At 34.5% G+C, this 16,772-nt stretch overlaps 2 protein-coding genes across 4 annotated transcripts; both read left to right on the top strand.

Annotated features, from left to right (window-relative positions):
• Positions 1 to 4,739: 4,739 nt before the first annotated feature.
• LOC149475733 (uncharacterized) lies at positions 4,740 to 7,650 on the top strand. The gene is made up of 2 exons (XM_089713171.1): positions 4,740 to 5,059; positions 5,530 to 7,650. Exons 1-2 carry the CDS (start codon positions 4,931 to 4,933, stop codon positions 7,432 to 7,434), a joined length of 2,034 nt encoding a protein of 677 aa, XP_089569297.1. The 5' UTR covers positions 4,740 to 4,930; the 3' UTR covers positions 7,435 to 7,650.
• A 1,086-nt stretch (positions 7,651 to 8,736) lies between these two features.
• LOC149475732 (uncharacterized) lies at positions 8,737 to 15,169 on the top strand. 3 transcript variants are annotated; one of them, XM_089713168.1, is made up of 7 exons: positions 8,737 to 9,474; positions 9,677 to 9,809; positions 9,912 to 10,094; positions 12,320 to 12,398; positions 13,096 to 13,203; positions 13,278 to 13,352; positions 13,440 to 15,169. In XM_089713168.1, the coding sequence occupies exons 3-7, from the start codon at positions 10,059 to 10,061 to the stop codon at positions 13,649 to 13,651; spliced, it is 510 nt and encodes a 169-aa protein (XP_089569294.1). In that variant the 5' UTR covers positions 8,737 to 9,474; positions 9,677 to 9,809; positions 9,912 to 10,058; the 3' UTR covers positions 13,652 to 15,169. The 3 variants fall into 3 exon arrangements, with proteins under 3 accessions (XP_089569294.1, XP_089569295.1, XP_089569293.1); XM_089713169.1 differs by lacking the exon at positions 9,912 to 10,094; XM_089713167.1 differs by lacking the exons at positions 8,737 to 9,474; positions 9,677 to 9,809; positions 9,912 to 10,094 and having other exon boundaries at positions 11,933 to 12,398.
• The last annotated feature ends 1,603 nt before the right edge of the window (positions 15,170 to 16,772 follow it).

The raw sequence follows: 16,772 nt of genomic DNA, 5'->3' as shown, positions 1-16,772 counted from the left end.
CACACTGACGTAAGGGTAATTCAGTGGCCCTCAAGATCGCCGGACCTCAACCCGATAGAAAATCTTTGGGGCCTTATGGTCCAACGATGGTCGCATCAAAATGAAAGAACCAAACAAGCTCTTATTAGTCACTGTAATTATATTTGGGAGGAAATGCGGGGAACCGATATTTGCTCACGGCTTGTTGGTTCAATGAGGTCTCGTCTTTTAGAGGTTATAGAGGCCAACGGCGGTTACACCCGTTTCTAATTTTTAAAAATTTTCAATATCTTCTAAATATTACTATATATGCTATGTTTTTGTTTGTTATAAGTATTTTATTGATTGTAGAAATTTAATAAAAGGATAAATCTATTTTTAGCTTGTTTTTTATTGATATTGTAATTACAAGTTTACAGAAATTGTAGGTTTGTGGATTCGCCTTGTGCCTTTACAATTTTATGTAACTTGTTGATTACAATTCTGAATTTGTAGATACAATTTTGTCATCAAAATCTACAGCCCCCCGCCGTTGATTTTACGACGTCATTGGTTCCATCAAGTTCAAACTAAGAACAGCTGTCACGTTACAAACAGTAATAGTCGTTATCAATAATCAGATAAAGACAGCAATAGAAGTTGTCAGATCGATCTGCAAGCGAAACTAATCTTTATCACCTATGAATCTGCAAGCGATATTCAAACTTAGGGTGGTACACCACTTTCTTGGCCGACTGTACATAATTAGTTAAAAGTAATAATAGAAAAAATCTAAAAAAAAATGTAAGTTTTTTCCAATTTGTGTCAGATCGCATATCACGCGTGGTGCGATCGCAGAAAAGTTAGCGGCCGTAGTCCGCGCGCTCTGGTCAGGGAAATATAGATTCATCGCGACTCAAGAACCTCGGTAACACTTGTTACATAAACTCGATAATACAGTGCATGAACAACACGGCTGCACTAGTTACGTACTTCTGCAATTGACAGTACCTAGTGCACACTAAAAGTTTTGCGTTTCTGGCCACCCATAAATGTTTGAATTTCGAGTGTTATATTTTTTTAACATATGAAGTCTCATAAGTTAAGGAAAAAAAAATTGGGGGAAAGCGCTTGTCAATTTTTTTTATCTCAAGTTGAAGTTCGTTGTCCGTAGCAAAAACGGAACTAACACGAAACAATTTTAGGGCGATGATTTTTGATGATTTTAAAAGTTCGCTATCTCCGAAAGCTTGCACTGCTCGCCTTCAAAATACTTTTGGGAGGGAAGCACCTCATTTGAGCACTGTAAGGCATTGATATGCTGAATTTCATCGAGGCCGTGTTTCTCACCATGATGAAATTCCTGAAGGTCGACCCTCAACTGCGATCACGGAGGAAAATATGGCTACCGTCAGACGACTAATTTAAGAAAATTGCCATATCACTTATTAGGAGATTCGAGGACATTTGGGGATTGGTATGAGACAAATCCAGAAAATTTTACATGAACATTTCAAAGTTAAGAAGCTTGGTTGACGGTGGATTGCTCCCAAACTCACTCCAGAACAAAAACGACATCGAGTAGATTGGTGTTCAGAAATGCTATTAAAGTACAATTACGGACATTCTAATGCCGTGTATAATATCGTGACAGGATATGAAATATGAATATATGGTTATATTCCAGAAAGTAAACACCAATATTCTTTGTGGGCGTTTGAAAGTGACAGCAAACCAACCAAATTGAGGCAGGCAAGAAGGGTTGGCAAACAAATGATTGCATTATTTTTCTCTAAGACGAATCCTGTCTGCACTATCCCACTTGAGTAACAAAAGACTGTTAATGTCGAGTGGTACACCACTATTTGCCCCCGGTTGGCATATCTACAATAGATTGTATTAGTATTGTATTATTAAAAATTTGTTCGTAGGGATTTAATTTTTTTCTTTACGTCTTCTCTCGTGCTATTTGGTTTGATTTTTTTATAAATATCGAGCAACTTATCAAGCGCATTATTTTTCTTAACTGTATCGCGATATGATTTGCAGGATGTATTCCATAATTCTGGATAAGTTTCCCATGTTTTAATAAACACTGACATATAGTGTTTTTCCATGAGACTGCTATCATCAACAATATTAACATTATTTTCGCTTTGGATACTGTTTTCGTCCTCCATTTTGAACAAAAAACACGAACATCCGCCTGCCTTGAAATCTTTTTCTCAACTAAAATATTGCCGCGCGCCCGCACACGTCAATATTATTGTCAATACCCCTGCCTCCCCCCGATATTGACGTGACAAAATCTGAATTTCTGGATAATCCACAATAATATTGAACAATACCGCAATACAGACCGCACACACACAATAATATTGACAATACGTACTTTATTGTCAATATTATTTTGTGTGTGCGGCTAGCCTAAGAGCGTATACGCACTATGCGGGTAGCCGCATTGCGGGTAGCCGTCCGGCTGACCGCAAGCACAATTATGTACGTAATATTCATTTCTATGCGCACTGTGCGGTGTGCGTATACGCTCTAAGGCTTCGAATTCTAACGTCAGTCAGGGTACGTCAAACTGTGAACTGTCATTCAGTTTGACATTAGTAATGTTGAAAAATATTCAATAATTCAATAATTATACTGCCGAAAAAGTAGAAAGTCAATAAATTTACTTAATTGAAGTGAACTAAAAAATTCAGGTTTTGCTTTAGATTATAAAAATACTATATGTATTTTACTATATGAGGTAAGTTCATTTTGCATTTGCAATGATGCATAAAAATATATTATGTCTTCAAGGTTTAAATTTAATTTATTAAAATGTGTACTTATTTTTCAGCGCCAGCCCGGAGCAATTTTCTGCTCTAATAGAATTCATGGAAAGGTACTTATAAAAAAATACAGTTTTGATTCCAAACTTACTTCAATATTCTTATAATAAACAATGAAATCATATCAATACCAAGTGCTTCGTTTTAGGATCAACCAACCAACCAAGCAGCCAACGTCGTGCTTACGTGCTGCTAAGATAGACCCGTAAAACCTAGAGGTCGAACGAAGCGTAGCGAAGACTGGCTGGCGAAACAAAAAGCGCCTAAGGTTAAGGAGCAAGCGATGCAAAATCCCGCTACTTCATACGACTTTCGGGCCAAAGATGAGACTGCTCCTGTGGACGAGCCCCTATATGATCTAGGGCCGCACACGAGCTCCATCCCTATGCAAGAGGTATATAGCCAGAATTTCGAGTTCGGTGGATACGTGGACCTGTGTGCCTAGTGCGAGTGTAACATAAACAAGCGAGTAACTTCACCATCGCGATTATCGAATAAACTCCAATCGGGGTGACTATCGAGTACGAGCGAGTGCCAGTGACATTCGATGACTGCTAATCGTGCACGTTTTTTTTTCTTATGCTGGCTATACGTTTACTAACCAACCATTTTAAGAAATACATTTTTATATGGTGGACTTAAGGAAGCAAGTGACTATCTATCGTGGTGGTTTTTTGTGACGTTCTTTGGTCGTTTGTTTTGCTCTCGCGCTAGCTTACGAATTATAAAATATAGTGTTTGATGCTCTTGGCGTTCGTGTTTTGAATTAAAGTATTCTTTTAAGTTAAAAATAAAGACAAGTTCGTCTCAATTTGATTTGATGGTGACGTTTATTGGGGTCCCTTGACAAAGAAGCTTATATCTTATACACTGGAGATTTCGGTAAGAACATTTGACGTGTAACAAGAAAATATTGCCCAGTTGTTGTGTTTTATCACTTTCACACCTAACTTGGTATTGCCACTGTTAATACGAAGTTTTCCCATGTATGCTGTAATATTCTGTGCAAAAGGTTAGTTTTTGTACATGAGTTTGTTGATAAATTGCCAACAACGTCATTCAGAAGCATTGTTGGATGAGACAATTATTATTTATGCTAAATAAAATAAGTATCTGAACCAATTATTAAAAAGCGATACTCCCTGATTATGGGTAGTTACCATAATAAAATTGTAGCAACTCTCACTTTGACAATATGGCTTATGTGTCAAAAAAATTGCGTCGCTTCGAATATTTAAGTTAATATTGTTGCGTATTTAATAAATATTTTCCGAATATAAATAATGTATTGCATTGTGAAAAATTGCAGAAGTTTTTGGACACCAAATTCTGGCATAAAATTTCACAGGCAAGTGTATATTTACGCTATTTACAATATTCCTCAATACTCATGCATTTACCTGTTTAGAATCATTTTCATGGCAAAAATCGTCAATTTTATCATCATTTTAGTAATCAATCATGTTAAATTTGTTATTTTCCTAATACTTTATCATTTTTCAACAAGTTTTCAATAAACAAATTTAACAAGTAAGGTAACCATGATGACGAGTTTTTATGGATAGCGAAGAGAATATATTGTAATAACAATATTATGATAAAATTTAGAACACCATTTTCAAGATTGTTACTACATAGTAATGAAACAACACACGACATCGGTATTGCACTCACATGTAGTTATAAGATTGTTCGTTTTTACATTGAAAGAGTCACGGTCAAAATGGGCGTAAAACCAACAGCTTTAAAATATATTTTATGTGAAAGCTAATGACCATTACTTAAATTTATACTATGACGGCAATCACCCAAACAATCGGTGAGCAGAGATATTCAGTGATGTTCAAACGTATTTGTTATAGAATCCAAAAAAAAACCGGAGATAACACGACACGATGTTGTGCAAAGCTAGGCCAAAGAAACTAATCTATTGGTTGGTAACCTAACGGAATTACTACATTCCATCCCTTTCTAACTTCTCTCTTAATCAGGCGCCGACCAAAAAACAAGGGTGCGAGCAGGCCGGGCAATGCGCGTCAGTCGTTATTCATATTTTTCATTACTCATGCTCGGAAAGAACTCGGAGTGAACTTTTCGCAACTTGTGTTCTGCTGTTTTTGTTAAGTACAATGGAAGAAAGACAGTGTGTTATGTGTCGACGCTCTGTTTATCGACAAAGACGTCATGTTTTGCATGAAGATATTCCTCAGCGCGATCCACAAATGGCAGCATATATACGAGAACATGCCGTGATACATGTAAGTATTACGCATTACCTATGATATAATCATATTTACATACACCGCAGTGCACAATTCGAACTCTTTACCTATCTGCTACCTGTCCCGATGACGAATCCAGTGCTAAGATGACCCATAAACAAAATGAACAAAATGTTTACTAATGCCATTCAAGTGTATAAGGTTTTAGCAATAAGCAGCATAATTGCGTGTAAAACGTAAAGATCTTTAGTTACTTTTGTTCTGTGAAAAGTATTGTTATGGCTCACTCAACAAAATATCGCAAAAGACAAAGCAAGCGACTAATTATATTTTGTTTATTCATTTTTTTAACTTATAGTTACATTTTTAAATATTTCTTATATAAAAATAATTATATTTATTATTATAAGTACTATACCGACATATGTCGTTTTATCTCCGTTGCATTTGTGATTTTACCTTGAAGTACCTACATCACGATAGTTATTTGTGTTTTTATTTTTCAGGTTGAATTCAATAACGTCTATTCAACGTGTCATAGATGCTGGCAACGATTAACTAATGATGTTCCAAGGATTGAAGAAGTACATCCCAATGAAGCAGTGCAGCCTAATGCAGCTATACAACCTCAGGAACGAACTTTAGAAGTAGATGATTTTATGAGAGCTCCAAACAGAGCAGATCGTTGTATTTTTAATAACTGTCATAACGAAACACGGTTACGAATTCCTATGTCTATAAAAATACACATGTTATGTGAACATAATTTGTATATACCTGGAGAAGCTAGAGCGTGTCGACAGCACCTTGAAAGCAATAACTGGAATGATTTAATTAACAACTGTCGCACATATCACGATTTTAATGCTGCTCAGTTTACAGATATTTGTAATATTTTTAAAAACGCTGCTTCGCGTGGTACAAGATTCGATTTTGATTCAATGACTGAATTAGACAACGAAGACTTGTTTTTTTGGGTAGGATTTAATTACGAACAATTTAACATTATTTTAAATCAAACACCCTCACTCGCAAATCAAAGTCGTCCCCGGACAGTACTTGGAGTATATTTAACAAAACTTCGCACAGGTGAAAGTAATGAACGATTGGCATCATTGTTTGGTATGTCTCGTCGAACTCTAGAAAGAAAATTGAAAATCGCTAGAGAATGTATAGAGGCAGAATTTACCCCTTTACATCTAGGGTTTGACCATATCACAAGGAATAATATCTTAGAGAGGAATTTGTTGATACCAAAACACATATTCGGTAACAGTGAAAACAGCAAAGCAATAGTTATTTGCGATGGTACTTATATTTATATAGAAAAAAGTTCTAATTTTTTGTTTCAAAGATTGTCTTACAGCTTGCATAAGTATGAGAATTTACTAAAACCCTTTATGATTGTCAGCACTGATGGCTACATTTTGGATGTCCTAGGTCCGTATGCCGCCACTACATCTGATGCAACAATCATGCAAGACATTATGCGTGATGAAAATAGTGCTTGGCATTGGATTTTTCAACAAAACGACGTTATTTTGGTTGATCGGGGTTTTAGGGATAGCTTAGCTAGTATTGAAGAGTGGGGTTATGAGGTACACATACCACCCACAAAAGACAGAAACGAAACCCAATTAACAACGGACCAAGCCAATAAATCGCGAACGATTACCATTAGCCGCTGGGTAGTGGAAGCCATGAATGGCAAAATAAAACAGTGTTTTAGACTGCTGCGACAAACATATATTAATAGAGCTCTTCCCCACATGTTTGTAGATTTCAAAATTGGTGCTAGCCTTTTAAATGCTTTTCGCCCAGTTTTTGAAAACCATCGACTAGCTTCAGATATAATAAACATTATTGATGAAAAAATAAACAACCCGAATCGTTTATTCGATTACGTCGAACTTAAAAATCTGAATCGACAACGTCGAGACTTTGTAAGAATGGAAGCAAATCTACCATTCCTAAATGATTTTCCACGTTTAACAGAGGAATGTATAGTGCTTCACGCTTTGGGAACTTATCATATAAAACTGGCAAAATCGTATGTCGCAGAACATTTCCGCGATGGTGTTTATTTAATTGAATTATATAGAGAGGAGTCATTAGATGATTTAAACAGATGTAATATTCTGCAAACTAATGTGTGGTTGCTTCGAATTAAAATACAGTCGCGGCATGTCAGATCGCGCACATATAACACTTACATTTTGATCGATAGAGACCAAATCGGTAGAAATGCGATAGTTGAGCATTACTGTACTTGCTTAACAGGCAGAAGAACAGTAGGAAGTTGTGCCCACGTCATAGTTTCAGTTTTGTGGTTTTTGGGGTTAGGACGGCACGAGCCTTTCATTGCACCCGCAGAACATTTATTAGATGTTATAGTTGATGATAACCATTGATATTTAAATAAAAGGTATCAATATTTATTATTTTATTACAAATATGTGTGTTTTATTTAACCAATCTTTGGGACTTTTTTGCAGTGATACCCGGTCGATATTGGGGTTAACAAGTATTTAGGGGGTATTTAGAAGTACAATAAAGTAAATTACAACACATTTTATTTCTGTTGGTTTTACGCCCAGCTCTCATACAAAAATGCCCATGATCTTTTATACTTTTTTAACTTACCTCATATTTTTTTAAAGTGAAACTTTTATTACATCGTCTCAAACTTTTTGGTCTGTGTAGCGCATGTCGCGTGTATCGCGGCTGCCGAGTAGGTATACCTACTCGGCAGCCGACCGTCATGCGACATGCGCTACACAAAGCAGTGTTCGGAACCGTTCGAACAGTTTCACTTTTACCGTGGTTTCATAAAACCACACAACATTTTTTGTTTTACGTATTTCAGCTTTCCAAAAAGTAAAATAAAAAGAAATATATGTGCCCATCAAGGGTAAAATTACAGAGGATTACGACTCAGAAAAAAATACCTTTTGAAAAATAAACTTTGTAAAGTTAGATGAAATTTGTGCAAGGCTGCTATAAACAGTTTTTCTTTTATGATTTTGGCTTGAAATTGACCCGTCGAAGCAACTCGTTTAAAAAGAAGATCTGAGTAGCTTACAATTTGGTAAACATCTGATGCAAAACACAACTTTCCTCCATTTACAAAGGATGTTAATGCTATATATACCTATAAAGTATGACCAGTAATATTATAATATAAATACTGTTAAAAATATATGTCGTTATTATTTATAGACCATGATTTTTAGTTTTTTCTATTGCACGCCTCATAAGCGAAGCGTTGAGGTGGGTACTACTGTCACTTCGCGCAAAACATCTGATTTTTCAAACTTAAAATGTCTTTATGTATCATACATTGCACTTGTAAGATAATACATACACACACATATTAAGAAAAAACACTATTTTTAACGTTCATGATATTTTTGATGTCATTTTTGTTATTTAAACTAGTTAAAAAACAGTTTAAAAAAGTTCTGTCTTGGACGTCCGTGTGTCTGTATGTGCGGATCCTTTTTCTTGTTAACACGATAGCGACCGAAATACTTTACTAATCGAGTCTTTTTTTTTCTCTTACGCTTGAGTATGCTCAGGAATAGAACCCTTTCATTTTTCAGGGTCTGATTCGATGTGGTTTAATTGTTATTAAATAAACAAAAATAATAATTAATAAATATTTATAAAAAAAAATTATGAGGCGTGCACTTTTGGATTTTCCAAATTATTTCGAAATCCAACCAGTGTGGTCACCCATAGAAAGAGACAAAAAACAACACTGACGTCATTCAAGGTTATATTTTCTTGTGACAAGTTAATGGTCATAGTGCAATCTCCAGTGTATAAGATATAAGCTTCTTGCCCTTGACGATCAAAATTGCTTGTCAAGCAATTTTGACCGTCTAGAACGAAGCTTGATGTGCTTGACAAGCAAACTCGATGCTTGATGAAGCTTGATGAAAAATTATATTTTTGCAATGCTTGTCAAGCATGCTTGATCGTTTAGAACATGCTTGTCAAGCAACACATTCAGTGTACTACGGAACGTTATGGAGAGACCACGCGACACGAACAGCGCCGGCGCCAGCGGTGATGATGGCGGCAGCGGCGCAATTAGTGACCGTGATTTTACTTAGTTGTTGATATCATTATACAAAGATGCGACGATATTGTGGGACATTAAGGCTCGGGACTATAAAGACAAAAATAAAAAGAATATGGCTCTCATGAATATGGTGGATATTTTAAAAAGATATAAGAGTAATTTCAGCATTGAGGAATTGAAGAAAAAAATTAATTTGTTACGAACAAATTTTAATCGAGAACACACAAAATATAAAAATTCTATTAAGTCTGGAATGGGAGCAAGTGATGTTTATAGCCCAAAATTGTTTTATTACAACGACTTAATAATGTTCATAGCAGACGGAACGGAAATCTCGCCAACAATCAGTTCGGAAGGATCACAAGTAAGTTCTCCTACTTATCATGTTACACTATTATGTACTACGCAGTATTCAAGCATCTATTTTACCATGGAACTGCTCCTGTTGTATTAAAATATAATATGGAACAGTAAGTGCAATTTATCTGAAGTATTTTTATATATTATATAAGATCCATTGAATTAACCACAAATGTAACTTGTTTTATTTTAGACACGGTGATAAGTCACCGTCACCGGAGCAAACCATCCTCCAATGCAAGAGGTAGGATTTCCACTCTGACCCTTTGGGAGGAATTGATTCAGCTTTTAAATAGCGATGGCAGTAGAGATACTAAAAGTTGTGACAAATGGAAGAAGGTATGTCAAGTGATTTTAAGCTTTCCTATTGTTTAAAACATCGTTACTGCTTGTTGTAGTTGTTGCTTATATTGAAATGTTTTATTATCTGCATGATTAAAGGTTTGGAGTGATTTCAAAAATAACACCAAAAAGAAGGCTGCTCGTTTGCATAGAGCAGCAAGTGGAACTGGTGGTGGCCCTGCTGTATTTGCCAAATTGACAGATATAGAACAGAGAGTTCTAAATCTGATTGGGGTACAAGTAGCTATGGGTTTGCAAGTGGAAAAGGCTGGATTATCACAGGTAAAAGGAAAGAAAGATCTTTATTTGACCCCACAAAATTGAAATAACACATTAGCACACAATACAATTCAAACACAGTAAAATTAAAATATATTATATAAATAAATTAAAATATATAAAACTAAGAAGTTGAGCCAAAATGGTAGCCACTCAGCATAAATTGCAACGCAGCTGTTGCAATACTGATTCTCAGTGGCCCCTCTTTGAAGCGATTGGAGCGGCAGTACGTTCAAAATATAATATTTATATACAGGGTGTAATCGTTAAGTGTGCACAGGCGATTATTCCGTAACTATTACAGATATCAAAAAACTTTAAACTGATATCGAAAGTACTTAACCTAATGAGTAAAATGGCCATAATAAATTTTTTAAAATAATACGAGAAATATCTAAAAAATTAACTTTAAACCCTCCCATACATTTAGTATGAGATATGAATTTCCCATGTACATGGGTTGATCCAAAAGTAATGATACTTAATCAATATTAAACAAGGTCATTACAGTTAAAATAATTATGTATTTCTCTAGATAGTCTTCTAACTAGATAATATACTTCGATATTTTTTTTCCTTAACTTAGAAAAAAAAAAAACTTTGACTTCATCTACAAAAACCCCTCAAAATCGGCCATTACTTCGCTGTCGTCTTAAAATTTCTTGTATCGACGGTATTTCTTGTGCCGAGGTAAGAGATAGAATTAACTAGGAGCTAGATCTTACAAACAGGGTGGGTGTTCAAGCATTTTCAATGCCGATTTTTGATTGGCAGCCATCGCAACTGACGCTTTGTGATCTGGTGCGTTGTCTTGGTGAACCAACATTCAAGACCGAAGTTTGCCATGTCTCTTTTTCTTACTAACCTACCCGCAATCTTTTAATTTGGTCTGTGTAGTAAGAGCCCTGTGTAGTAGTGGCTACCTTCTTAAAATATTCCACATTTCTTCAGCGTCCCAAAAAACTACGGCTTTAATCTATCCCACTAATTTTCACTTTGAAAATCTTCACTGTCACTTTGGAAGCTCGCATCCAGGCCATTGATTGTTTCTTGGTTTCAGCATAAACATGGTGAACCCAGGTAACGCCCATGGTCACAAATCGTGACAAAAAATTATCCTGATCTCATTAAAAATTTAGAAATTCACCCTCTAAATGTCGAATCGTTGTTTCTTCTTTTCGTCGGGAAACATTCTGGCTCGCACTGTTCACATTAAAATTAATGTTAATACTTGGAAACGTGGCCTGTAGATATAATTTTTTTGTGATAACTTAGTGATTACATGAGCAAGCATAAAACATTTATTTTATATTTTTATGTGCACAGGAAATACCCAATTATCATTACTTTTGGATCAACCTATACATTTAATATGAAAGATTTTAGCTTTTTTTTTTGTTTTTTTGGTTTTCTGCTATAATTACTTCGCAAATTTGGAGGGAAGTTCATTTAGAAACTGTAAATAGACCTCCTCATTGTATTGCACAATAAGGACGTCACTTCGAAAATCTACTATGAATACAAAATGTATGGGAAATAAATTGTATGGGAGCGTTTAATGTAACATTTTTGGTTATTTCTCGTTTTATTTTTAAAAATTTATTATGGCCATTTTACTCATTAGGTTAAGTACTTTCGATATCAGTTTAAAGTTTTTTGATATCTGCAATAGTTACGGAATAATCGCTTGTGCACACTTAACGATTACACCCTGTATATGTATGTAAACTAATTAGAGCAAAAAGAGAAAATACATACTTAAGATAATTTAACATGACATATAAATAGATAATTGTTTAAAATTAAATCATTGTAATCAATACATAATATAGTGATAGACAGATAGATAATAAACCTACATAATCTTATATATAAAAATGAATCGCAAAATGTGTTGGTAAGCGCATAACTCGAGAACGGCTGAACCGATTTCGATAAATCTTTTTTTATTATATTCCTTGAAGTACGAGGATGGTTTTTATGTAGAGAAAACGTAAATATGTACCACGGGCGAAGCCGGGGCGGGGCGCTAGTATAAAATATTTGTAAAACCTAATAAAAGTTAAACCCGTCACACAACTACATTAAGGTTGGAATTTAAACTCATGTAATAGATATTTTTTTATATTTTTGTTTGAAAGAGCTTAATATTACACCTAACAAAATAATACCCACCATGTTTTTCATAAATGTACTGGTTTTTTTTTATAAATTGTATCCTTTTTCAGGTGATTGACATGCAGCCTAATCTGAGTGTGGGAAATGACCCTAGGCTAGTAACTCAACAACCAAGTCAATCCGTTGAATGTAAGTCAAGAATGTAATATGATTGCCTATAGGTATACTACATTGTTAGCTCTATACACCTGAAATATTCATGATGATTAACTATTAGGTTTCTGTTACAATATCTCAACATGAGCTACTAGAAAAATGCCGTTTACTGCTTCTGTTGCACGTTATTTGAATCAAAACATAAAAATAAATTCTGCGAGGGAATTAGTGATTGGCAACATCTAGCTTTGTATTGCAGCAGACATGAGAAAAGTTCTGCTCATTTCAATAACTATAAAAAATGGACAGATTTGTGTCATGCTCTTAAAAATAAGAACAATATTGATAGTATTCAACAAAAACTTTTAGAGGTTGAAAAGCACGATGGTACGATGTAATCAAAAGAATAATAAATGTGGTCCAATTTCTAAGTACACAAAATATGGCTTTTCGTGGCTAAAGCCAAAAATTATATGATCGTAACAATGGTAATTTTTTAAAATTTGATCTTTCAATGACTGAACACATACGACGCGTAACGAATGATACGGATTTCAAAAATATGCCGACTTATCTTGGAGATAAAATTCAAAATGAAATAATTTTTTAACCAAGTCAATCCGTTGAATGTGAGTCAAGAATGTAATGTGATTACCTATAGGTATACTACATTGTTAGCTCTATACACCTGAAATATTCATGATGATTAACTATTAGGTTTCTGTTACAGTATCTCAACATGAGCTAGCGTCACCTCAAAGTGCTTCACTAGTGCCACCACAAGTGTCGAGGGCTATATCTTCTCCGCCAAATATATTTACAGAGGAAGAAATTCAACGTAAGACATAGCTTAATTTGAGATGATACTACATTTCATGTGGTACAAAGTTACAGTTTTCATTTATATTCCAGCATCTCAACCATGGTATGAACCTCAACCTGGACCATCAATAGAACCTCTGACAAGAGCTGAAACACAGTTTGAAGGTAAGATAGAACCTATTTATTTATCAATGTACATATGTCATAATTATGTATGAACAATTTTGTTATATATGAAATCTTTTTTTACAGAAACTGGCTTGCATACTCCCACTAGGCATACCTTCCATGTTCATGTAGTTCGGCCAGGACCAACAACACCTCGTCGTGCCAGACTGACACGCCCTCGAGGATCACCTCGAAGGCGTGACAGGCTGACACATACAGACCAGGCTGCAGAAAACTTTCTCCAAGCAGAGGGTTTTGGAGAAAGTTTAGAATCGAACAGCATAGAGACTATATGAGCATGCGAAGGGAGCAAAATAGAATTAGGGAATTAGAAAATCAGACACAAAGGCAGTGGCAAGTTATAATAGATAAGTTAGTTAGTTTTGTAAGGATAATTAGAAATGTTGTTGTTGTGAAAATTTATAAAGCTAGAACTAAAATTACTGTGTTACTACTAGCAAATTATTAGAAATAGAATTATTCTTAAATCATTATAGTATTAAAGTTTTTTGTGTAACGGAACATTGGCTTAAACAATGTCAGTTGTTAATAAATATTGATAATTATGAGTTAAAAAGTATATACTTTAGGAAACATGCTATTCATGGAGGTTCTCTTATTTTAGTACACAAAAATGTAAAAAGCAAAGAACGAACTGACATTGTTAGTCTTTCTGTAGAACGCACCATTGAACTGTCCTGTGTTGAACTTGAGCGTTACATTATTGTTTGCGTTTATAGGCCCTCCTTCCAGTGACTATAATATGTTTGAGACAGTCATGGAAGAAATATTAAAGCGTTTGAGCAGAAGTGAAAAGAAGGTTATAGTATGTGGAGATTTTAATATTGATTTACTTTCACACACACAAACGGCAACACGAATAGTTAATTTATTTCAATCATTTAATTTACACAAACTTTTTGATGAACCCACACGAATTACACCTAGTTCTGCAACTTGTATTGATAATGTTTACTGTGATTGCAACTGTTTAGAAAAAAGTATTCTCAATACACTCACTTCGGATCACTGTGGCCAGAAAGTAGTTTTTGAATGGGATTACATACCTACATTTAAAAGAATTAATGTTAGGCCTATAACTAAAAAAGGCATTCATAAATTTAGAGATAATATTAATAATAAATTGCCTGGCCTGAATGATCAATCCTTCCATAATAATCCTTGTGAAATGTTTACAAATCTTTTTAATTTAATTCATAATGAGTTTGAAAAAATCTTTAAAGTTAAATCATTAAGTATTACCAAGGATTTACCATTTAGCCAATGGGCAACACCTAGTATACACAGATGCAGGAACGTTTTATATGAGTTATATGGCATGAAGCAATATAACAAAGACTTGTCATTTCTTAGTTATGTTAGAAATTATTCAAAAACTTTTAAAAAAGTTTGTTTCACTGCCAAGTGCTTGTATGTCAGAGATAAAATACGCAACTCTGATAACAAAATTAAAACGGTTTGGGCAATTATTAATGGTGAAATGGGTAAAAACCAATCAAATAGTACCATAAAACTTGTGAATGCTGGTAGGGTCATTGACAAAAGTGCTGATGTTGCGCTTGCTTTTGAAGATTTTTTTAGTAGTGTCCCTGCTAGTATTACCGAAAAATTAAACTCGTCATCAGCGCTTGCTGAGTCCTACTTGAGGGACCATGTTGCTGAGTGTAATGTATTATTTGAATTGCGACATTTGACTGCAAAGGAAATTGTTAAAACTTTTAAAACATTAAACTTAAAAAAAACATGTGATCTCTGGGGAATGTCTGTAGTAAATAATATTATAGAAAACATTGCCTACCATTTAGCGTTTATATTTAATCAATGTTGTGACTGTGGTATATTCCCTGATTTATTAAAGTTTAGTAAAGTCATTCCTTTATTTAAAAGTGGTGACCAAGAAGACTGTAATAACTATAGGCCAATTTCTATTTTACCAACTTTGAGCAAAGTCTTCGAGAAATTAATTTTAAACCAATTATGTAGTCATTTTGTATCAAATGGTTTACTGCACGCCAAACAGTTTGGTTTCACAAAGGGGCGCTCTACCACTGATGCGGGAATAGCTCTTTTGTCACATATATATAAAGCATGGGAAAATTCAAAGAATGCTTTAGGGATATTCTGCGACCTTTCTAAGGCTTTTGACTGTGTAGAACATTCCACTCTATTACGGAAACTAAATTTTTATGGTATTAAAGGTTTAGCTCAGGACCTCATAGCTTCATATCTTCAGAACAGGGTACAAACCGTTGTCGTTAATGGAGAGAAATCTCGCGGTGCACCGATTAACATAGGTGTTCCGCATGGATCTATCTTAGGACCGTTTTTGTTCTTAGTGTATATTAATGACCTACCTTATTATTTGCAGGATATGTGTGAAATAGTACTGTTTGCAGATGATACCTCATTAATATTTAATGTGGATAGACATGACACAAATGTTGACGAAGTAAACTCTGCTCTTTTACGCATATCCAATTGGTTCAATGCTAATAATTTATTATTAAATGCAAAAAAAAACAAATTGTGTAGAATTTATCCTTCCAAATGTAAAAAAGGTGAAAAGGGATATTACCGATGAAGACACGGCTAGATTGGTTTATTTTAGCTACTTTCATAGCATTATGTCCTATGGAATTCTGCTATGGGGCAGGGCTGCAGATATAGAAACTATATTTGTATTACAGAAAAGAGCCATACGCTCTATATATAATTTACGTGCTAGGGACTCACTAAGAGATCTCTTTAAGAACACTGGTATCCTCACTGTACCATCACAGTATATATTTAATAACATTTTATATGTACACAAAAACGCAGACTTACACACAAGAGTAGGAGATAGACACTGTTATGGCACAAGGAACAGAAATAAAATTGAAATGCCATTTTATCGTCTAGCTAAAGTTAAAAATTCATTTATGGGCCAAGGTATACTTTTTTACAACAGAATTCCTCATAGTATCAAAGAGTTTAGTAGTGCTAAATTTAAAAATAATGTAAAAAACGTATTAGTTCAGAGAGCCTATTACAGCATTAAGGAATATATGGAAGATAAAAACCCATGGAGGGTTATCGCGTAAAAACCACAGGACAGTTCTCTGGCATATTATGATAATATACAGTTACATATTTTGTAAAATTAAATTGTAATACTGATATGATTTAAAAGAGCAACTATGGAGTTTCTTGCCGGTTCTTCTCCATAGATACTGCTTTCCGAATCGGTGGTAAATGTAAAAAATATGTATTGACGTTTCAAAAGTGCTTCTCCAAGAAGTCTAATTGAATAAATAAATGTTTGAGTTTTGAGTTTGAGTTTACTTGATTAATGTTTGATTAAAGTTTAAAGTCTAAAATTTAAAGTGCAGCAATGATGTAATTAAACAAGTGCAG

Source organism: Colias philodice, chromosome 29 (genome assembly GCF_061535455.1).
Source record: "Colias philodice isolate Cphi_HAF_F1 chromosome 29, ilColPhil1 Martin Lab GWU primary, whole genome shotgun sequence".
Lineage (NCBI taxonomy): Eukaryota > Metazoa > Arthropoda > Insecta > Lepidoptera > Pieridae > Colias > Colias philodice.
The sequence above is the reverse complement of the archived record's forward strand: the minus strand, read 5'-3'. Positions and strand labels throughout refer to the sequence as shown.